The sequence below is a fragment of the Agelaius phoeniceus genome, chromosome 7 (assembly GCF_051311805.1).
Source record: "Agelaius phoeniceus isolate bAgePho1 chromosome 7, bAgePho1.hap1, whole genome shotgun sequence".
Lineage (NCBI taxonomy): Eukaryota > Metazoa > Chordata > Aves > Passeriformes > Icteridae > Agelaius > Agelaius phoeniceus.
This window is the reverse complement of record NC_135271.1, coordinates 31,663,823-31,687,281: the sequence shown is the minus strand read 5'-3', so window position 1 is coordinate 31,687,281 and position 23,459 is coordinate 31,663,823. Positions and strand designations below refer to the sequence as shown.

The 23,459-nt window shown below is 36.0% G+C and overlaps 1 protein-coding gene across 1 annotated transcript in view; it reads right to left on the bottom strand.

The window, feature by feature from the left end:
- Positions 1-483: 483 nt before the first annotated feature.
- LRP2 (LDL receptor related protein 2) overlaps positions 484-23,459 on the bottom strand; it is a 110,851-nt gene continuing 87,875 nt past the window's right edge. The window contains exons 61-79 of the mRNA XM_077181442.1: positions 22,718-22,855; positions 21,846-21,968; positions 20,834-20,962; positions 18,574-18,705; positions 17,134-17,265; positions 15,353-15,496; positions 14,452-14,617; positions 12,661-12,789; positions 11,775-11,995; positions 11,167-11,343; positions 10,530-10,649; positions 8,574-8,664; positions 7,938-8,005; positions 7,658-7,778; positions 5,199-5,328; positions 3,172-3,291; positions 2,969-3,076; positions 2,473-2,544; positions 484-1,993 (exon numbers count right to left, since the gene is read on the bottom strand). Of these exons, the coding sequence (XP_077037557.1) occupies positions 1,832-1,993; positions 2,473-2,544; positions 2,969-3,076; positions 3,172-3,291; positions 5,199-5,328; positions 7,658-7,778; positions 7,938-8,005; positions 8,574-8,664; positions 10,530-10,649; positions 11,167-11,343; positions 11,775-11,995; positions 12,661-12,789; positions 14,452-14,617; positions 15,353-15,496; positions 17,134-17,265; positions 18,574-18,705; positions 20,834-20,962; positions 21,846-21,968; positions 22,718-22,855 (2,483 nt within the window). The 3' untranslated portion in view covers positions 484-1,831. The remainder of the gene's footprint in view (positions 1,994-2,472; positions 2,545-2,968; positions 3,077-3,171; positions 3,292-5,198; positions 5,329-7,657; positions 7,779-7,937; positions 8,006-8,573; positions 8,665-10,529; positions 10,650-11,166; positions 11,344-11,774; positions 11,996-12,660; positions 12,790-14,451; positions 14,618-15,352; positions 15,497-17,133; positions 17,266-18,573; positions 18,706-20,833; positions 20,963-21,845; positions 21,969-22,717; positions 22,856-23,459) is intronic.

Here is a 23,459-nt window from a genome sequence, read left to right as displayed (position 1 = left end):
AAGAACAGCACCTTGCATCTTAAAGAAATCCTTACAGATGTGTCTGTTGTGTTGAAAACTCTAAGGAATTTTCTACATTAATGCACTCCAGAAAAAACTCTTTTAAAAACACATAATGTGCTTAAAGAAAAAAAAAATCAAAGCATCAGATTCTGACATCAGATATGAAAGGTAATTGAAATAAGGTTTTAATCACTTATGTCCATACCACCTTGATTGTCAGTCTCTCAATAGTTAGTGTTTCCTGCTTCAAGGGCCAGTTTATTGAATGTCTGTAACAGGGCAGCTTTCACACTTACAGAGATACAGTGTCAGTATCAAGACATCATCTTACAGGAAGAACTTTAGACAGTTGTGTAAAGCAGTAAGCACTATTCTTATTTGATTTTATCTAAGGCATTGTTGTTTTCATCTCAGAGTTCATGGAAGTCTCCACGACTGAAAAAAGTACATAGAGCCTTGACACAAATTATGGAATAGGAATGTGATAAAATAATATGTTTATTAGACTTATTCAGCAGCATCATTTTACAGTTGTCTTTTCTAATTAAAGTATGTTACAATGTAATTACAAGCATTCTAATTAGAAATAGTATATATTTTGAGAATTTAGATATAAAACAATTAAGTAGCAAAAGTCTCAATCATTATAAATTCAGGAATCTTTGTATGAGTAGCTAGCCAGGAATACTGAAGAACATGGTCCTGTAATCAGAGTTTTCTCAAATGGTTCATGTTGTGGAAGCTATTTTGGCTAATTATTAGAAGAGCTAAAAAGATCAATAGTATATTCTGATGGAAGGTTAGAGGAACAACCAGATAACTACAAAGACTGCATTAGTAGAAATTGTTTCCCTTTCTATTAATATCCACCTCAGGAAATAAATAGTCAATAAAATGAAATTTTCACATTTAAAAAAAACCTGAAGGAATTCTGAAATGAACCAATATCTTTCACATTTTGCTGTTTGGAAATAAGCTGCTACAGAAACCTAGCTACGTCATAGTACAAATTGGTTCCAGGGACTCCAGCCGAAAACAGAGGTATTCCACTGATGAGCCAGAGAGAAGCTCATTAAGTAGTTGTGGCACTAAAATCTAAATATATCCAGTATTCATAGGAACACTATTAATGGAATTGTGTTAATTGGAGCCTAGAAGAAAAGTATGTGTCTCATAGATTGAAAGGAAATTATGTCAGGCAATTAAAATATTGTAAGAACAACATTTTGCACAGGTAACTATTCAGCATAATAGTGCTACATTGACTCTTTCATCTTTTGTTTAACACAAGAGGAAGAGATACCCATTTTTATATACAGTACTATATAAAATAGATGGCAAAGATGCCCAGAGCACCAGTAGAATTTTTTAAAGGTGCTGTTATTAAAGGTACATTCTAAAGAAAGACCCTGTAACTCAGTAATGTTCCTTTATTTGCCTTGTTTGGTTCTCTTTTTTTTTTAGTTTTAAGCATTTATATAATTAATTTAGCCCTAAATATATGACTGATTCCATACAAATTTCTACTAGCAACATCACTGAACAAGATAATCTCAGAAAAATTTACAAATGTACAATATATTTATAACATTACTTTCAGACAGTTTCAGTGCAAAGATATACATATAGTACATCACGATAATCGTTCATAAAAATAGAAATTGGCATTTGTCAAAAAAACAAGGCATAGTTTCAACATACATCTCCAGCCACTGGCTAAGAGATGTATATATTTTTATAAAGCATTTGAATGTGAACCTTACTCTTCTGTTTATAAAAAATATATGTGCAAATGGATGTGTCTAATTTCCCTAAATGAGTTACCTAGTTACACCACAGAGTCCTCTTTAACAAGGTTGGCGGTGTCTTTAAATGTATCCTCTGTTGCTGTGTAAGCTAGTGGTTGGTCTCTCTTCAGAATAATCTTGGGAGGCAGTGAAGGAGAATGGGTAGGGACATTTTCTGTGTCCTGTTGCTGCTCCTTTTCCATCTGGAACAATAATAATAAAATAAAACCTTACATTCTAATGCACCATACATCCAATATTAGCTTTCAGAAATAAAGTAAATAAATAAATATTCAGTAAATAAATATTCCTCAAGTTAAATGTCATGATATAAATTATTTCTGCAAAACACCACCTGTAACAAAATGAAATGCTAATTTCACCTTAGATAGTACAGCTGAGTAAAAACAATACTAGAAATTTCTACTCCATACACTGAAACTTCTACTCTAATGCTTAATGTCAGGAGCAGCTGTGCCACCTGAGCCGAGCCTGCTCAACACCTCATTGAGCATGACATTTAGTAACCTCTGACAACCACTTCATTCCCTAACCTGGACTGGAATTTCTGTGCTGTTCCACATAGCAGCAGAATCTACCAATAATCTTTATCCTATGAAAGCAAGAACAAAGTCCATCAGTACATTGGCTGAAAAATAGAATTATATAATATAAACAATACCTCTGCATATATTGGGTTTTCAAAATTAGTGTTTTGTTTCTTTTTTCTCTTGAAGAAACTCCACTTTGATTCCTGAAACATAAAAATTATTAGAACTTCACATATTTTTCTCAAAGCTTCTCTGGAAACTGCCATTACAGTGTTGGATTTCACTTGCATTGACTGCTACCCCAGTGACTTCAGATGGATGTTCTTACATCACTAGGTTGTATAAGCATGGAACAAAAATTTCTTTTTTTGCTAGATTACCAAGTTATTTCACCTAAAGAAGTATTCACAAAAGACTAGCCAACAAAAATTACCAAATTACTTCATGAAATCTTATATACCAGACAAGTATATCAAAAAGGAAAAAACTATCTTGAAAACAACACAAGGGCAATTATTGAGGGATATGAAACTACATTAAGTTGACTGCATCTTCCCTAGCAATTCAATTTTTCTGATCTGGAGCAGAACATAAACAAGGCAGCCTTAGAGCATTTTTATTTCCTACCGGAGGTGTATCTGTACTCTGAGGGGTTTCCTTCGGGCTAGTAGATATCACAGAGGAATACACAGGGTTTTCAAAATTTTCGTTTTCCCCACTACCAGCTGCTGCTACCTGTAGGAGAAGGAAGAAAATCAACATTCTTCAAAGAAGAAAAGGTGGTCATAAGGGAAAATGAAAGGTGAAAGTCAAGCCAAAATTTATCTTACAAGTGTTGGCCGAATGACTGTAACTGCACCAGCTGTGCTGGCTCCACCATCTCTGGTTGTATACATTGGATTTTCAAACGTGATTGGTTGTTTCCCCGACTCCACTGCAAAGTTTTCATTCTATGGAGGAAAAAACCCAACAACTGCAGTGGAATAAACACCTCCATACTCCTAGGAATTAATGTGTAGTCAAACTCTTCATCTTGGGGAACAACACATGGTTACTTTCATGTAGGCTTAGACAAAACCTTTATCTGTTAAAATCACAACATCAATTTACTTTTACTCTCTGACTTGGCAGCCTGGACTACTGATTGTTCCAGTATTACCCCATTTCTTAGATGGACAACCCCCCTACACATTTCAGTACTTGACTCAAAGTATTTTATGATAAGGAAAGATGACTTTCACAAATCATACCTTCAACAGGGAAGAGACATCAAAGGAGGAATAATATCCAAATAAATATTTTAATTTAGACTTCAAAATGACATATGAATTAATAAGCAGTAATTGATATATAAGAGAAGGGGATTCATTAATTTTGTCCCAGCAAGGAGATTGCTGTATTTTTTGAGACAAAGCAGTGTGTCCCCTCAGTTACGTGAGATGAGTTACAACAGGTAAGAGGATAATGAAAACAAAACCCCACCCAGACGCACTTGTCCTGCTCTTTGACACAGCCTCATGACAGAACCAGCAAGGAATAGCACAGGAATAGTACAGCAGCTAGTCCCTTAAACCTGCCTCATTTTCACAAACACTGCTTCATGCCCAACGGATTAATCTTTTTGCTACCAGAATATGGCAGTAAACTCTTGTCAGCTCCCTCAAACTAGACTGACTAAGAATAGCCCCATGGAAAAATATCCAACATCTACTCAGGCATATATGACTTTACAATTTTATGAGGCATATCCCACAGTTCTTCACTACTGTACACCAAACCTTTTGAATTCTTTTCCAGTGAACACAACAATTTTTTTGTTTATATTCTGATTACTAGGGAGAACTAACGTCACACAAGTAGAGAGAGTCTTGATACAGACCTGTTATTGGCAATGTATAAACTGCATTGTTTGAGCTTCAGGATGTCAGTATGAGGCCAGAAAATGCCAAGCATGGACAAGTCCTTTGTGCATGAAGAAGTTTTGGGGTAACATACAAGCCTGAAGCTATTTTTCCAGTATTTAACAAAATGCTTATGTGGATGTTTTGTTACACAAGCTGCGTAATTTTAACAATTACTGTATTTCTTCATCTAGGCAAAGGTCATACTAGCAGCTTATCTTCTTTAGCTGTTTCATTTCATATCTATTCACCATCAGTTTAGGGAGTTCCCACCTTATACTTGGCAGCAAGCACTTACTATTTAAACATACCCATGATCTGTTTCCTACAAGCAAAAGTCATTTGTACACTGTACTTCTGGTAAATGGGAATAATACAGGGATCTGCTATTTCTCAGATGTGCATAACAAAATGTGCATTAAGTAGAGTTACACTTTATGATGTCCCCATAACTGTTAAATGTGATTTGTTTAAACTTCATAAACTAAGGAATTTTCAAATCTGTACTGTATTGCACAAAATAGTGAATCCTGTGGTTAGGAGTGAGTTTTACCTCTGAATGCTCTAACATACTATCTGGTTTTGAAAACTACACATTTTAAACTGTTCTATGGAACACAGAGATCCTAAAGAATTCCCTGTTACAATGCTTTCATTTGTCTAGTCATTCCCTTTATATCCCATGAACGTACTGAAAGACAAAAGAGAGTAATTGACCTAATTTCTGCTATATAAATCTTAACAAAATGCACATTATTTTAAAGAACATCCTATATTTGTCCTTGCTTTCAAATTATGAAAAGCTATTTCAGGAAACTATCAATCATTGTTCACTTCTTTTCTAGAACACATTTATCATCCCACTATCATTTTATAGATAAAAGGCTCCCTTCTATAAGCTACTAATTACATTAAAAGAACACAATTTAAAAAATTATTTGAGAACTAAACCTTACCATTTGCATTGCTCTGTCTATAGCAGAATCTCCCCCAAAGCCAGAGACTCCTATGTCCATGGTCACATCTGCTCCCGACCGGAAAGTTACCCCATTGCCATTTTCATTAGATTTTACAAGACTGCTCAAACTATAAAAAAACCCAAACAGACAAAAACAAACAGACAAAAATAAAAAGAAAGTAGAAGAGATTACACAGAAAGAGAGTTTATAATACAGTTTTTTTCAGTTGCATTTCTAAGCATAATTGTCACTTTGAATTTTGGCAAGCTAGCATCAGAAGTTGTATTTCTCTATTAGTTTAATGAGTTTTTCAGCCTAAGTTAGCCCCCTCAGAATTATCTCAAATACCTTTGTGTGCTCATGTAGACATCAAATGATGTCAATGAAATAAAATTTCACAAAATTTACCTACATTTTGAATACACTTAATGTTGATTTAAAGACAAATGCATGGATCCACTCAATTACTCAAATTCATTGAAACTGGTTTTTAAAACACACATCTGAAATTTGACAAAATAAATCTGCCAACACCTATACTGAAGATTTATGCATGCAAATAATGAAGATACCTACAAGACACTGTTTTCATACTAGTGAATGTTCAGTCTGTGTATAGATTTATGACAACCACAAGTGCACTCTAGATATTTATGAATAATAAAATAAAATGAATAATAAAAATGGAAATGGTCTGAAAGCACACTGTTGGGCTAAAAAATAATAGCAGAAGGGAAAGATAAAAAGATAAAAATTAAAAGTAACCAAATACAGGACATTCCCACACAGAAATCCGAGTATGTAACATCCCTGAGGCATCTAACTACAAATCTGCTCCATAGCTAACCTTTGGTTTCATTTTGTCAAATTTGCCTAACTTGAAGGAAGGCAGAAGTGCTGGAATTGTATGTCCAGTTGTATGTCCTCACTGGATCTGGCTCATGGTAGACTTCTTTCCTACAGCTGGTGCTGTAGGAAACGTCACCAGTCGGCCCTGTAGGCATCAGCTGATTTAATTTTTAAATGGTAGCTCTTAGCTACAAATCCTGTACATGGACAGGTCTCATACCACAGGCAAGAGTAAGCTGTAGCTGAGTTAAGTCTGCTGTAAAGGTATGAGTTCTGAGTTAAAGAGGGATTGAGCAATGGCAGCACTAAGACATATGGCAGAAATAAATAAACTCATGAAAAAGTTGGATTAGAATCACAGATTCACAGAATGGCTAGGGCTGGAGGGGACCTTAAATATCATCTATTTTCAACTTCCCTGCCATTGGCAAGGACCCCTTCCACTAAACCAGGTTGCTCAGAGCTCCTTCCAACCCAGCCTTGAGCAAATGCCAGAGACGAGGCATCCACAACTTCTCTGGGAAATCTGTTCTAGTGCCTCACCACTATCACAAAGAATTAATTCTTAATACCTAATTTAAACTTACTCTCTCAGTTTGAATCCATTCCCCCCTTGTCCTTTCACTATGCACCCTTGTAAAAAGTCTCTCCCCATTTTCTTTCATCTACTAGAAAATCATCCTCAGGTCACTCCTAAACCTTCTCTTTTCCAGGCTGAACAAACCAAGTTCTCTCAGCCTTTCTATGTAGGAGCGTTGCTCCATCCCTCTAATTATTGGTGGTGTTCATCTGGGCTCACTCAGTGACACTAGTTTAGTGTTATCCTCCAGTGAGGAAGCAGTTTTAGCTTCATCCACATTACTGACTACAGTGATTTAATTACTACAGTGATTTAAGAGCTATAACTGGGAAATTGGTGCAAGGAATATGAAATGTGCTTTTATGCATTTTAAAACACGTAATTAGCTTAAAGCTAAAAAAATTCAAAGCATCATATTCTGACATCTTTTCTAAAACAAATTAATTTTAAATAATTAAAAATATATTTCCTTCATCTTCCTTTGATTTAAAACATCAAATATTTTTGATGACATTTCACAAAGCTGGTTTTCACTCAACAGTATGACTTTCAGCAGCGTAGGCATTGTCTCAGGCACTGGAAACAAAAGTTTACTACACACGTGCCATATTTTTAAGCACATGAATACAGCACTGCAGATGAGTACAGACTTTCACTTAGTAAAAGATTTCTGCAATTCATCTCAGGTCAAAGTTTTATAAAAAATGAAAACATTTTACTGTGGTCTTTTTTATCTTTTTGAACTGAATATGCAGCTTCAGATCTGATAAACGGTCTTCTATATTGCCCATTATTTAAAAGCTAATTTAGAATGTCAAAGAGCTTTACAATCATCCTTTGTTATACAATAATGATCAGCTATGGTATTGCCTGGAATGAAAAATTCACTGGAGATACTGCAACACTGCACTTCCCATATTCCACCAGAAAGGGCACATGGCAAAAATTGATTTTTCAGAAATATTTAGAAACAAATCTACATTTCCAGTTCACAGACATTCCTGCTCTGAAAGTCTTCAAAACTTACCTTGGTAGTTTGGGAAGCGCGGGTAAAAGGGAGCCTGTCCGTCTGTAGTTGAAAAAGCCTCCGACCGCTAGCACTCCAATGATGATGATCAGTATGACTGTCAGCAACACTGCTACTGCTGCTGCCAAAGACAGGAGAATGAGAAAACATTCAAGCAAGCATAGTTCAGTGCAAAACAAGAACCCAGAGAATTAAAAGCCTGACCCTGAACAGGTATCATGGTGAAGTATTACAAATTCTTTAGCTCAAATGTCAAGTGCAATATATTCTTGAAGCTTACTTGTTCCAGGAGGGACTCCTTTTGACAATCCTATTTCACAATAATTCCCAGTGTATCCATAAGAACATCTGTAAATGTAAGAAGGACAGCTGACTGAATGGCTTTTATTAAGTCTGGGATCTCAGCTTTATGATTATATTCTGAAATGTTTATCTACGACCCAAAAATTTTAACTCCATGCTCAGTAATTATATATTGCACTGACTGTATGTAAATGTAGTATGTCTCCTATATTCAGAGAACTAAAAGTGAAAATAAAAAGTGCTGAGTCAAAGGTCTGGTTTCAGTGGAGCACTGGTGGCACCTGCTGGCTGTTCCAAGCTACATTTATTGAGAGTCACTTTTCCATTGTTGTAATTTTGGGGTATAGCACTTTAGAATTTTCAGAGGTTTGCCTCTTTGGGGTTTTGGTTTTGGGGTTTGTTTGGGTGTTTTTTTCCCCAAACTGATACTTTTACTTTACTTATTTGTTGATATTTTTATGCATGTGTTTTTCAATAGTTGTTTTAAAAATGCTACTGCAGATGTATGACATCTTCTGAAGTGTTTCCAACAGATTTCAAAGAGTTTAATTGTTTCATGAGACTAAACCAGCACAGTCTGAGCCAGGACTACCCTAACAACATACAGACTTACTTGCATTTGGGAAGACTGCTTTCATCTATATAGCACGTTCCACCATTCATGCACCTGCAAGCTGGTGGCATTGTGGGAGGGGATTCAATAGCTGCAAAAATCAGAAGCCACATATGCATTATCAAGACATCCTTAACAAACTAAATAATATCAAAAATGCATTTTCTTTGTTTCTATAGATCTTGCATGTGCAAACTCACAGGCTGCTTTTCAGAATTTTTGATTTTGATAGTACATGTTCTTGTTGCTCTTGTGTCTATTTTTTCTGCCAAATCAGCTTAAATTAATTGAAGCAAAACCTCTTCTCAGAACATAGCAACTTAGCAGAGTGTAGGCACAGCCAGCTCAAGAGCTATGTGTCTGCTCACTTTCTTTTTTTCATGCAATACAGCCCAACACCACCCTTCAAACCTCTCCATTCAGAAAGCAGCAATGCTTTCTCTCTTTTAGACTCTTCCATTCTACCAGCAGGAAGTTATACAGAGAAGGCCAAACTGGAATGCAATTACTTATGAAGAAAAGCAATGGATGGAAATACACATAGAGGAAGAGCATTATTCTAATGCTGAATCAAGTGGGGAAAAAATCATACTAGTCTTCAGTGAGAGCTCTGGATATACTGTCAGAAAAGTGTACTTAACATAGGAAAAGCCCTGGATCTGATCCATTATTACAGGCTATAGAGCAAGGATGTACATAAATCCCAAAATTGTTATCAGCCATAGGAAGGGTGTTGCTACAATGTTTCTTACAGGTAAAACACCCTTCAAGTAAATGAGGTACAAAAAACAGGAAAGGCAGAGGTTTTACAGGCTGCATCTCAGTAGCTGCAATAGGACCAAATAAACTAAATACATCTACAAAAGCTATGTTTGGTCACTGCACAAGCCCAGTTTTCTTAATTCCCAAACATTTTATATAAAGCAGTGTGAGTAAATATCAAATTCAGTGTCTCCAGAGCAACACGCAGCAATTAGCAAATGCAATCAACACAGTTATTGATCCCTAATTTAAATGCATATTGCATATATTCATTGACTATTACATATTACTATAACCTCTTTCTGCAGCTCACATCACATGGCAATAGAAAATATCACTACTAATTATTAAGAAAATTTAATTTAGAGGAAAGGCAGTGTCAAAGTGATAACATTTTCTCTTTCAATGCAATAACAATATAATTCAGAGAAAATTAACCATAGGAAAGATGCCAGACATAATGCTACAAATCATTAAAGATCCATTCCAAGGACAAATAGAAGGACATCTGGCTACCACCTCCACCACTCTAAGCTAAGAATGCAGACTCTCAGCTAGAGAGAAATAGAAATTCTGCAGTGGTATTTTCACTGTTCTCAGTAAAGGCTGAGAAATTCTATTTGATTTGTGCTCCTGGAAGCACTGTGAGGGTTTTGCTGCAATGCAACAAATGCATTGCAAGCATGAAATTCTAGTGCCTAAAAGATTCTCCAGAGTACAATTATCCAGAAGTTATCTCTGTTCACACTCTTGAGTTCTGTAAACTTTAAGCTTCTATGATACTGATTAAATAAGAGCTTCCACAGAATTGTAAACAAAATTGTTAACAATAATTTGTCAGAAATTCTTAGTTCTGAAATCAAGACATTCTTAAAAAAATACTTTGAAATTTCAAAAATATTTTGGAATTTCAAAACAAAAATCAGAAAGTGTGACCAGTTTTGTAGCTGGGTCTGGTTTGGATGGATTGACAGACCTATATCCATTTTACAAATGACACGCAAAGACATTAAAGAAAATGTACAAGATGACCACAAATCAGTGATGACTGAGAATAAAAGCCAGATATTCTGATTTACCAATATCTATTACATCAGTTAGCATATCTCTCCATACTTCTAATTCAGTAATGCATTTGTATTCCTAAAGAAAAGCTTCTGTTGCTTTCATTTCCAGTTTGACAAATTATTCTACCTGCATCACATTCCGTGCTGCTGCCTTCTAGAAACCGAGTCCCTTGAGGACATGAGCAGGTGTATCCTCCTGGTCTCAGCAAGCAGAGGTGGCTGCAGACATCTTTACAAGGATTAGGCACTGAAAAAGTGATAAAGTGATAAAGATTTGAAGAAGCAATGTAGCATATTGGTAAAGGTAAAGCAGGGCAATTCCATAGTCAGTTGTGTCAACACACCACATTTATACTAAAACCTTCTCTCTGCCTTTTCTTACACCCTTACATTCTTAAGGGAGAGACAATGGCTGCTGAGAGCCCATATAGCACCAGGAACAAGCTACTCCAAGTATTAAATGATCTGCACTTTGCCAGGATAAATATATATTATGACTGTCCTTGTGAGGGAGGGGGAAAAGAGAAATGACATGGTCATATTTTAGAGACTTGAAAGACCGGTGTGTGGTGTTCCACTATTGATTTCATTTTGGGTGTGCAGGAAATACTTGTCAGCCTCTATTTAATTTTTAGGTTTTCAGAAACTAATATTATCATTTACTAATAGACACATTATCAAAAGTTTCCTAAGCTCTTTGCAGACATCCATACCAACTTCAATTTCACAGCAGGAAATGGCTCACTAGGATCCTGATTACCCACCTGACTGATTGTATCTGTGCTGGTGATAGATGCGCACTTGGGTAAGCCATGGATTTACGGTCAGAACTTTCACTTTTTCTCCATTTCCAAATTTATCCTTCTTCCAGACTTCTCCTCGTTCTTTAGCTATCCAGTATAAATGCCCTTCAAAGACATCAAGGCTGTATGGACTGCCTACTTCTCAAAGGAACCAAATAACAGACTATTAGCAAGCAAATCTTCAGTGGAACAGACAAAACTGCTGTTCTTCAGCTTAAATACATGATTTATTGCTTTCATTTTAAGACACATGCAGTCATATATTTATATCCTCATGTGCCAGACCTCTTCATGTCTCAGTGCCCACACTGATTAATACTGATTAATAGTGTACATGAAAAATAAGAATCTAGTTTTCCACATTACTTCCTATTTGGATCACAAACTCCACTCTGGGAGTCTAGTTACCAGGCATCCCTGAACCTGGTGTGCCATTGATCACTGTATAAAGGAGAAAACACTACCAAGACTTAATGTTTGAAAAGCTCCCAAATGTAGCCCTACTTGTGAAGCCCAAGTGCTTGTTAGCACACATCTTGGTTACTATTAATTGCATAGTACATTCTTACCTCCATGTAGTACAATGGTTCTGTCTGTCCCATCAGGTCTCATGGATTCAATTATATTTTCTTTAGAATCACTCCAATAGATCCTATCATTGTTCAAATAATCAATAGAAAGACCAGTTGGCCAGCCAAGGTCTTCAGAGACCAGAGTTTGTCTTTGTTGTCCATCCATCCAGGCACATTCAATCTTTGGCTGCCTTCCCCAGTCAGTCCAATACATGAGCCTGAAAGGACAGAATGAGAAATGGATAAGGTTCAGAATTTGGTCACTGTGATTATCCTTTGGAGTTTCATGGAAAAGGTCAGTAATGGAAAAAAAAGCTGTTCAGCAACTTATGTTTTGCAGATGTGATTGGGAAGGTCACAGAGAGTTCACTGAACAATAAATACCAAAAGAACACCCATCAGTCACAACAAAGCTGTAGCATCCATGTCACTTCATGGAGCTATGCTGGTGTAGCCCAACTGAGAGAAGCACATATCACAATATCTCATGATCTACCATTTAATCCAAGTTGCAGCAAGCCCAGCTACTGAATTTACAAGTGCATTTACATTGCTTTTCCCCATGGAGTAGGCTATGACTGTCCTGCATGGAGCTGGTAAAGAGACAATCCCATCTATTTCCCTGTTTCAGCAGTAACAAAGAATCTTGGTGGGCACATTATAATGTAGAAAAGAGATTTTTATTTGAACCATCTGGTCTTGTCACTGACACAGGCATCCATGTTAATCCTAAAATGCTTTCCCATTCACACAAATTTTGCAATGTTAGTAAAAGGAAGTTCCAGAAAACATTCCCTTAGTCTTTCCTGAAAAATTACCACGGTGGGGTTTTTTGGTTTTGAATAGTATTGGAAATAATTCTGGTAAGTCCTGCAATACTCACCCACGTTTTGGATTGACAGCAATAGCTGCTGGTTGATCCAGGTGAGAAAAAATAAGCCATTTTCTATACCGTCCATCTAACTTTGCCACCTCTATGCGATTAGTTCCTGCATCAGTCCAGTAAAGATGTCTGAATTGCATAAAACACAAAACATTCCAAAAGTAAATAGTTTACACTTGGAAGAGGAATAAAAAAAGTTAAGACACACTCTATCAAACTTGAAGAAAATTAATATAATGAACCTGTATTGATTACTGAACTTGTATAGAATATACAGACCCTAAATATAGGTAAGTTTAGCAAATGTGTGTGATCTGTTGGCTCACTTGTTTTTCTCCTGTGAAAAAGTTTCTGCAGCTACCTCTGGTCCCTGTCAAATAATCTTCATTGAAGGACTATTGAAAACTGTCATTGTTACTTTTAAGCAGCAGAAGTGGCTAGTAGGCATCTTTAAAGACTCTGTTTTTCAGAAGATGATGAGGTTCATTGCAAATAAAAATTCATTTACCATGTAATTTATGCAGCAGCTCTGGAGATATCCAGCTTATTAGTTCACAGCTCCTCTCTAGACTATTGTCTTCTGACAGAGATACTAATGAATAAATTGTTCCCATATCAGATGAAAATGCTATTAGTCTTAATAAACAGGGTGCTCAGTCTACTCTTCCTTGAATTTTGTTTATCTTTATCATCATGCCTTTATAATTTTTAATTTTTTTGACCTTAGATAATAAACAGACTCATTATTATGCACTCACTAATCATACGGTGCCTTCTGCTTGAATAAATTATCTCCTAGCTGACCTGGGAATGTGAAAAAATACTGTAATTTCTATTTGGGAGATGAGCAGCAAGACTAAGTGTTTCAAACCATGTGTAGCATTTTATATAATGTGCAGATAATGAAACATAGTTTTTTAAAATACATTTCAACATTGTTCTGAAATCGGTGCAGCACTATATTTGAAGTGCTGAAGTTGCTCACCAAGATGAAGCTGAAGCCTCACCAGGATGCTTGTGATATATTATCCTGGATGCATCAGGTTCCTCTCAACATTAATACCACATGAGCTACAGCTATACCTGTCCACCATGTCCTTTAACAGTTATATTGCAAGATGAAATGACACCATAAACTGAAATCAAACTTCCAAGACTCAGGCCCAACTTTGTCCCAGCTCTTCTCCAAGGTACTAAACATAAGGAGTGATCTCATGATTTCTATGATTAAGTTTAAAAAATTACCATGTTTTAGGCTAAAAATATCCACAGTCAGTAAAGAGAGAAAGACCTCTGAAACACAATTACAAAAACTTTACCATTTTCTGAGAAAACACATCTATTCATCAAACTTCAGAGCTCCTTCTGTTTTAGGATTGCTCATACAGCACAGGGTTGGTAAGGAATGAGTAAAGATAAAAGATAAAATTCTACTGTGGGCTGGGGAGCTTTCCTTCCAACAGCAAAGAAAGCTTGTTCCCTGGAGCGTACCTAAGTCATTGAAGAAGAATCCATCTGATATGGAGGCTTGAGTATTATCACTTTACTGATGCACAACTGATCTGCCAGTTGCACAGAATATGTGATGCAGTCAGCCACATGCACACCTATTAACCTGCTGCCTGGGCAAGGACAGCTTACTACACTGTTCTGACCTACCTTCAGACTAGACATATTCAGAGACAATTCATAAGGAATAAAAAAGTGGATTTTGCACAGCCTGATCAAATTCACAAACTGACACATAGAGAGAGAAGGTACAGCATTTTTCTAGCTTTTCAGTGTACTTACCTTCCAACCCAATCAACAGCTAACCCATCAGGATTAACTATGTATTTGAGATTCAAGTCAACTTCCTTTGTTGGATTGTTCCTACTGCTGTCAAACGTGGGGAGATAAGCACGTTTGATGGCTCCAAACTCAGAACCTTGTCCCAGAATGCTGAAGTACACAATACCTTAAAAAAAGATGAGAAATGTCTAGTTAATAACGTATCTGTCAAAAATTCTAATTTTTCTGAGGCTCTTATGTGAAATTACCAGCCCCATTTATTTATGAGTAAGGTTGTGTCAGTGTCTAGTCATCCATCATATGCAAGATACACATCCAAAGTCATCTTGAGATAGATTATCAAGAAATATATATCACATTTTTCAAGAGCAGAGGATCTTAGCTCTTTACACATGATTTTGAGAGTAATTTAGACTCTCCTAAGCCTAAGGAGCAAGTATGGCGCAGGACAGTGGCCCTGTGGAAAGAGCAAAGAAAGGGAACTTGAGGAATAAGCAAAAAAAAAGTTAATACAGGGATCTATTGGCCATTTCTGCTTAGTTTAAGTTCTTGCAAGGTTTGGGAACTTTGGGCCAGGTTTGGGAACTGTAGAGGGAAAAGGAAAAGGAAGGGGTTAATAACAATCTTCTATTGCAGCATAATCCTAAAGAGCCACAATTCTACAGCTAAACTCACACTCAAATGAAAGGAAAACCAGATCAAAATCCCACTAAGCTAAATTAAAGCATTAAAAGAAATCCCAGTGATGATGGAGAATGAGTAGAGGGGAGGGGCACATTCAGTGGAGACCTGGCCAATTGATCTAATTTGATTTTGCTTTCCAGTGTAAATTAAACACCCATGCTGCAGAAATGCATCTTTTTAAACCAACCATTGCATGATTGAGTATTAGCATACTCACTCAGGCCTATTCCTTCAGGGTCCCAGTCATAATCCAGAGCCTGGATGCGCTCCTGGTTATCGATGTAGTCAGAGTACTGTTCTGATGAGATGTTGTACCTTCGAATGCGCACATTATCTGGCAGCAGTAACAATGGAGGATTACCTGGAAAACAATCATGAATTTACTTTCACGTATTTCTCATTTTAGAAAAAACAGATGAAAGTCATTTCTAATTAAACCTAAATGGGACTTTTTACAAGTTGCATCTGTACAAGAAGCAGAGGGAATCTAGGGCCTCTTCTAAAGCTTCAGAGCTATCCAAACTTCACAGATTTCCAAAATTCATAAAAATTGAAATGCTTACCACTGAGGGTAGTATTATCCCTTTCACCATAGACCTTGCACAGACATAATTCCTTAAAAATTCTATTGTTGGCATATCACTGCATCTCAAAAACAGAATGCCACTACACACTACGTGGTTCAACTTTCCCCCTCAAAGTACAGCAAACAATTTTGAAAATACAAATAAATTGCCAGTCCCTTCAGCTTTGACATGTCCAAGTTCTACCTTAAAGTTTGTGAATTCTAATGTCTCCATATTCAGATGAATGTTCTCCTGGCCACAGTTTAATTTTGGGTTAGCTTGATAAAATCCCGTAACACCCTCATTTATGAAGGCTGTGAGATTGTATGACAAAGCAGGGCAGAGTTCTAGTCTACAGAAATAGAACTTAGGCACAACAGCTTTCATTGTTACCAGCTACAATTATATTATCTTCTATCACTTAGCCTTCAATACTTTGTGGGTCTAGATGCTTCCTGAACAAAGCCTGTGAAGAAGGGTATCAAAAAACTGGATTTCTGACACAGGCATAAACAGGCAGCCAGGCAGAAACTGAAGTGGAAATGTCCTTTGCATTTCCAGCCTAACAGCAGTAAATATTTGCTGAACTAGGTCCCTGGATGGGTAACCTGGAGAATTCATTTTCTTGTAGCATTTTTCATATTACAAATAATTTTTAGGTTTCAAAGCCTCCAGCAGCATGTAAGTTTGGTCACAGGCATTCTGTTCTGAAAATTTTACCATTTGACTAGGCACACCATATGTCTATCACTTAGCTCTTAAACCTGTTAAAGTGTAACTACTTTTCTAGATACAGTACTGCTTTCAGTTTTTATATAATGCTGCTCCATTGTCACTTTTTTCTCTTTTCTTCACCTCTTTATTTTTATTATTACTGATTTATTACTATTATTTTCTGAGTCAAGTCTGCCTATTCAAGGACTGCCACACAGTAGTCCCTGCACTGCAGTATGATAAAAAGCCACTGACTGATCTGAAACATTGGCCAAAGTCCTTCTGTTTGTGTGCACTAGTCCATGAACAATGAATGGCAACCTGTCATCAAACTGCCTTTGATTTATACCAGTTTAATGCAACTTTTTTCTGATGCATTATTTTGTTGAAAGAATCTAAACTTCAGGAATAGGCAACATTAATTTCCTTCTGATGATAACCAGAGGACAACAGGTTTTTGTTTGTAGAAAATTTCAGGAGAAATGAAGGCAGGCATACAAATCAAGGTATCATTTCTAATGTTTACAATTGGAAGCAGAGATGAGCACTTTCATTCCTAATTATGGAATAAGTGGAATACACAGATAGTATTGTCTTACAGAATAAGGTTTGGCTTTCATTATCCTCTTCTTACAAAAGAGAGGATTACATTCATTAAGTTGCTATATAGCACTTGCTCTTTACAGGTGGCATTCAATCTTGCTATCAGTTAACATACCATCAGCTGCACACTGCTTCCCTTGTTGATCACCCACAGACCTGAAGCCATCTGCACAGAAACATTCATAGCTTCCTTTGGAATTCTTGCAGTCCTGGGTGCATGTTCCAAAGATCTCACACTCATTGATATCTAGACACAAGAAGAGAAAAGATTCCTAAAACTTGCTCTCTTTCTTGTTTAGTCTCTAGAGCCTTGTTGCTCTATACAATTCCCTGAAGCGAGGCTGTAAGTGAGGTGGGGGCTGGACTCTTTTATGCTGCCTGCAGTGAGAGGAGCTGATGAAATGGCCTTAAGATGAGACAGGGGAAATTCAGATTAGATATTAGAAAAAAACTTTCACTCTAAGGGTGGTCAAGCATCAGAGTAGGTTGCCTAGGGAGGTGGAGTCACCATCCCTGGAGGTGTTTCAGATGCATCTTCATCTGGTGCTGGCTGATGGTTTAGTGATTTAGGGGTTACAGTGGTGGTGCTGGGTTGATGGTTGGATTGGATATTTTTAAAGGCCTCTTCCAACCTTGATGATTCTATGCTGGTCATCTTTACTCCATGAAGTGGTAGGTTTGTGCCTTCCCCACATACTCTAAAAGATCAGTGACCTCATAAGTGATCCTTAAAATCAGCATCTATAATCAAACAGAACTCCTCATCACTCATCTGCTGTTTACCATGTCTTAACTACAGATTGCCAATAGTTACTCCAATCCTGCTTAACAGATTTATTTTCAGAGATGCATTTTTGTGTTAAATCAATAAGGCAAGACAAAAGATGAGGTATGACTAAAATGAGATGCAAGAGCAAAGCTTTCTTGAAATGCTGAAGACAAGACACATAGTCCTCAGAAACTATATCAGCAGGCAGGAAAGGGAGGGGTGGCCTTGGATCATTTTCAATAAAACCACACAAATTGTCCACAGGAGCTGGGAGAAACAAGCAGAAGGATTCTCATGAAAACAAACTGAATCACCAGCTGGGAAGGTACTATATCACATGACCACAAACCATGGCCTTTGAGTAGACTCCTCACCACATTTTATCTGCATAAAATCCACAGCAAAAATACGACACAACACACCTTTACAGCAGGTCTGTTCAAGAACAGAACAGAAGGAGAGTATAGCCTGCAGTAAGTCTGTTTTCAATAAGGAAAATAAAACAATCACATTTCTATCCCTCAGATTGCAAAAATATGACAAAACCTATGTGCTGTAAAACAAAAACATATCTACAGCCAACAAAAGCTTAAAAGAAGTCTTAACTGTGGAGCCAATTTTTTGTTGAATGAAGTATACATGTTAGAAAATATGATTCGGTGGCAGAACTTTTTAGGAAGCATCTGATAAATCCTGTTAGAATGTGAAAATGAGTGGTCACATTAGAATGATGAAGTGACAGGTGAACACTTATCAGCAAGCAGACATTTTTAAGATTAAAAATACCTTCACAGGAGTTGCGATTATTTTCACTGGCCTTGTACCCTGGCCTACAGGAACAGATAAAGCCTCCTTCATTCAGATTGGTACAGTTATGTTCACAGATATTTTCTGCACAAGTTCGCTCTGTTCCAGGATCTGAAAGAAAAAAAAAAATTATACAATTATAACCAAAAAATGAAGTGATAAGGGGAAGGCATAATAATTTTGATCATTATTACAATTAAAATAGTTTTCAGAGAGATTAAGTTAGTTTCCTTTCCTTTTTTTTTCTGATTAAAGTTAGAAGACAACGGTAACCACTGGTTAAGAGAGCTGTCAACAAGTGAAGAGGGTCAGGAAAAGATCCCTAATCATTAAAGCACACCTTCCTTAACAGAAATTACTTTCTAAATTACCACCAATCTGCAGCAACTGCAGAATTTAAGAGATTTGAATCTAATGCCTAACTTTGCCAACAGGGCTCATTCTTATCCAGTGCTTTCTTATCAGCTGAACAAGAAATACTCTCAATTGATATCAAGTATAACACAGGACCTACATTATTAACATCTGGAAACTAGAGAGAAGATGGCATGTAGTTCATGCCAAACCTAATCTAAAGCCTACTGCAGACAGTACAGGTCATTGCACAGAATGTACTGCCCTTAAAACATTCCTATAATGGAAAAGCCAAGTCAGGGATAATAGTCAGTCTGTAACAGATAATGAAAATTACACATGTCTTAAAGTACATATAGAAATCTATTGGTTTATAAATACTCTATATATGCATCAAATACTTGAGTACAAATGCAAATCTGTTATATAAGCAGAAAAGATAAATAGTATGCTTATTGGAAGATAATGAGGAAAAGATACAGATGTATAGCAAAAGCATTTTAACATTAAGCTGATTATGTTCTTTTTACATACACATTCTAGTGCTGATTAAATTAAGTTTAAACAACTAATTTCATATACATGTAGAAGCATAAATTCATTGTACACATACACACACAAATATTCCACTTTCATTATAGCAGGTATTTGAAAGACTCCAAATGTCACCATCTAATCTGTATTCACATTTATCCCCAAAGAGCTGAATGCAGACATCAGGTGGTGTCTGTTTCACACTGCTTCATTGCCTTTTTATACTTCTATATTTTCATCAAGTCATTGCATTGGGCTACATTACCTAAAGACCATTGGGATGGTAATTGAAACAGAGAAATTAGCTGCTTCAAAATGGACTACACTATAGGCTTCCAAGTTATTTGTGTTTTGGAAGTCTGCTGGATTGCAAATCACCCGTGTAGCATTTGGCACATATTCACTTGATGCCATCACAGCCTGACAAATTGAAATTACAAGTGTATGCTCATATTACCACTCTGCAGCTGTCTATATATTGACATAAAAAGTCAGGATTTTGTTTTGGTTTTTTTCTGAGGAATACCTCAGAAAAAGGTTTGGTTATTTTATGGAGTACCTCTCATGTCAAAGTTCAGGTCAGAGCTTTTACATTTAAATGGATGCTAGTAAATATATAATAAATAGTGCATAAAAGCTGTACAGAGGATCTGAGAAGGCCAACAGGCAAAGGACTAGTGGTCCTTAAAGCATTCTGTGGTCATGTCTGTAAAAAGGAAAATAGAAGCATCTCAATATACTTTTATTTTTAATAGGGCTAGAGCAACATGTATCAGTTCAGAGTCTGCCTATTAATAACTCCATAGGTTGGTCTATTGCAATTATGGTTGAAATAGATGGATGTTCTTGCCTCTTGTAACACAACCTAGTTTAAAACAAGATCAAAACCAATATCAAATCTTTTCTTTTTTTGATGCATAAATACTCTAAGCTTAAAAAAGACTGTATTCAGATCACTGAATTTCATGAAACAATGAAATTATTCAAGCTGGAAAAGATCTTTAAGATCATCGGGTTGTATTATAAATCAAACACTGCCAAGACCCACTAAGCCATGTCTCTAAGTAACACATCTATATGTTTGTGGAAGACACAAAAAAATGAAAACATAAGAGAATTAAAACAAAATAAATTAAAATAATGAAAGAATGAAAACAGTAAATATTGTCCTAGCTAACTGAATAATTCTAGAACAGGCTTATTAAAAAACAATAAGGAAATTCACACAGGCTACTTAAAAAACAATACTTCTTAGTATGGTATTCAAGAAAAAACATTCATTGCTTTCAGTTTCAGAAATATCTATTTCAACAGCATTGTAATTTTGTATTTTATTGATATTATTACTTACTGCAGCCTATTTCATCAAAATGGTCTCCGCAGTCATCGTAATTGTCACACACATAATGTAGGGGAATGCAATTTCCATTACTGCACTTGAATTCTTCAGCTTTACAAGGTCTTGGGGTTGGCTCTCTACCTACAATCAAGAAGAGAAATATTCCTCTGTCACAGTTTAAGCTATGAAGTACCAGCAGACAGCCCTATTCCCCATTGCTAATGGGGAAGCTGATGCCATCTGGTAAAACAGTGGCAAGGCTACTTTGGAAGTCTGTATAAAGTTAAAACCATAGCCAAGATGTAACATCCTGATTTCTAGTCACATCTCCATGAATTGAAAGAAGTCCTGCTGTTTTATAAAAAAGACAGAAGGAAAATTCTTTGTGTTAACAGTTGACTAAACTTTCCTTTTAATAGTGCAAACTTATTAATATCCTTTAATGATATACTTCATACACCTACTGCAGATTTCAAGAAATTATAGAGATATTAGTAAACTATTAACATTTAGAATATTGTACAATAAAGCCAGCAAACAATATCATTGAGCAACTAAAAATATTATTACACTTGAAAATGTACAGCACAGTCAGCGAGAACTACATAAGATTTCTGAGGGCAAAAACCTACTGAATCTTAACAGAGACACAACTTCAGGAAGTATTACCATTTGTTTATTTTAAAAGTCCCAGTTAGCCAATTTTACCATACAGCCAAACTCTTTCCCCTTCCTCCTTTTAGGTAGAGTTCATAATAAGATGAGCAAATATGTAGCTGGTGCTTATAATAAAATCTAGTATTGTTTGAAAATCATGCTCTTTACTTTTCAGAAAAATGTTTGACCATTTTTGCTACTTGTACAGAGAGCTATAAATACATAGTACCAATAACCATAGTTAAAATTATTTCATAGTGAGCTCTTGTTTTCATTATCTAAGGTTAACTTTGACATCCCTTTGGTATTATTAAATATTAAGCACATCAAAATTACTGAATCTGATGCTCAGTTTTTGTAAACATACAGTGTTCCTCTTTCTCATCACTTCCATCTCTACAGTCGTCCTCCTGGTTGCACAGCTCGTGACTGTAAATACAGCGATTGTTGTCACACCGGAAACGGAATGGAGATTCACAGGCAATATCCACTAAAAGCACAGAGGTCAATCAGTCACATTGTGATACTTCAGGCCACTGGGTCACAAATTATTCATATGACTTTTCTCTTGGAACATTTATGTGTTTTGTATATTTCAAAAGGTAAGGAGGCATTCAGACAAAAAAATACTTTCTGTATATTTTGGTGATTGTATGTTAGGATATTACACTTTTTTTAATCAGAACACAGTACCTCATCTTTGGCCAAAGACAAATCTCTAACTACATATAACACTGAGGTTTCTAGGTTTGTTTATGAAGGAAATTGACTGGAAATCCAACATGTTATATTTAAGTGCATTACTGACAAAACCAGTTTAACTAGCACCTCCAACACCTAATTATTAGACCTCAAGTCAGGACTTCTTAGCCATATTTACAAAGATGTCCTGGCAACACTAATAGCTTTGAAAGTTCAGCACTTGTGACAATATACATTATCTGAATTAATCTTTTATTTCAAACTGACATTCTTATTTTTGATAACCAACTTGAAAAATGTGAAATAGTGAAACGTGAATAATGAAGCTTATCTCTGATATGCTTCTCCCTACTTTCATAACCACATATACAAACATCTGCAAAGCAGTGAGAAATACTGCCACAGAATGAAGTGAACTTGCATGTAAAGCAAAATTCTTAGCACTCATCCCAAATAATTACAATTTATTTTCTAATTGATCTATTATATTTAGAGATTAAGCATATTGTTCATTTTAATATCGTTTCTCTCTCTTACAGCAAAGATGAAGTTCTTCATCAGAGTCATCTCCACAATCATTATCCCCATCACATTTCCAGTATGGCTGAATACAGACATGGTTTTTGCATTCAAACAGCATGGGTGGACAGTATGTACCATTAGGATAACGTGTTGCTGAAAAAGAAGAAAATTATTACATTTTCATTTACAATAAAAATGTTATGTTTTCTATGAAAAATAATCAGTCCAACCCCATATGGTTTTTAAAAACACTTAAATCCATAATAGGAGATACTATATGAGGTGCTTCAAAAATGTACAGCAACAACAGGCTGCAAAGACTGAAGACTTCTTCACAGCTACAAGTAATTAATTCAGGTTTCAATGAAGAGTGAAACAAGTTATGTTAGACAAGCTTTTGAAAATAAAAAAATTAATTTAACAAATGCTACTTGAATTTGTTATTGACAAATCTAGTTCAATAAAAAAGATAATTAACCTCACTGGCACCAAACAGGAATGATTGAAGGAGCAGGTAAGATATGCAATTTCAAAAGGAGTCATGTTGATATAGCAAAAAGCTCCCACTCATATTCTGTAAAAACTGTGAAAGCAACTTAACTAAACCAAAGAAAAACAAAAAATATTATTCTACCATCCTATATAAATAAACCATACCCTTGCCCTTTCAATACCTTCTCATACATTTTATCCTCCATTTAAGAACAGTCAAATGTTTTATAACTCAGGTTCTGAAAGACAACTGCTGTGATGTATG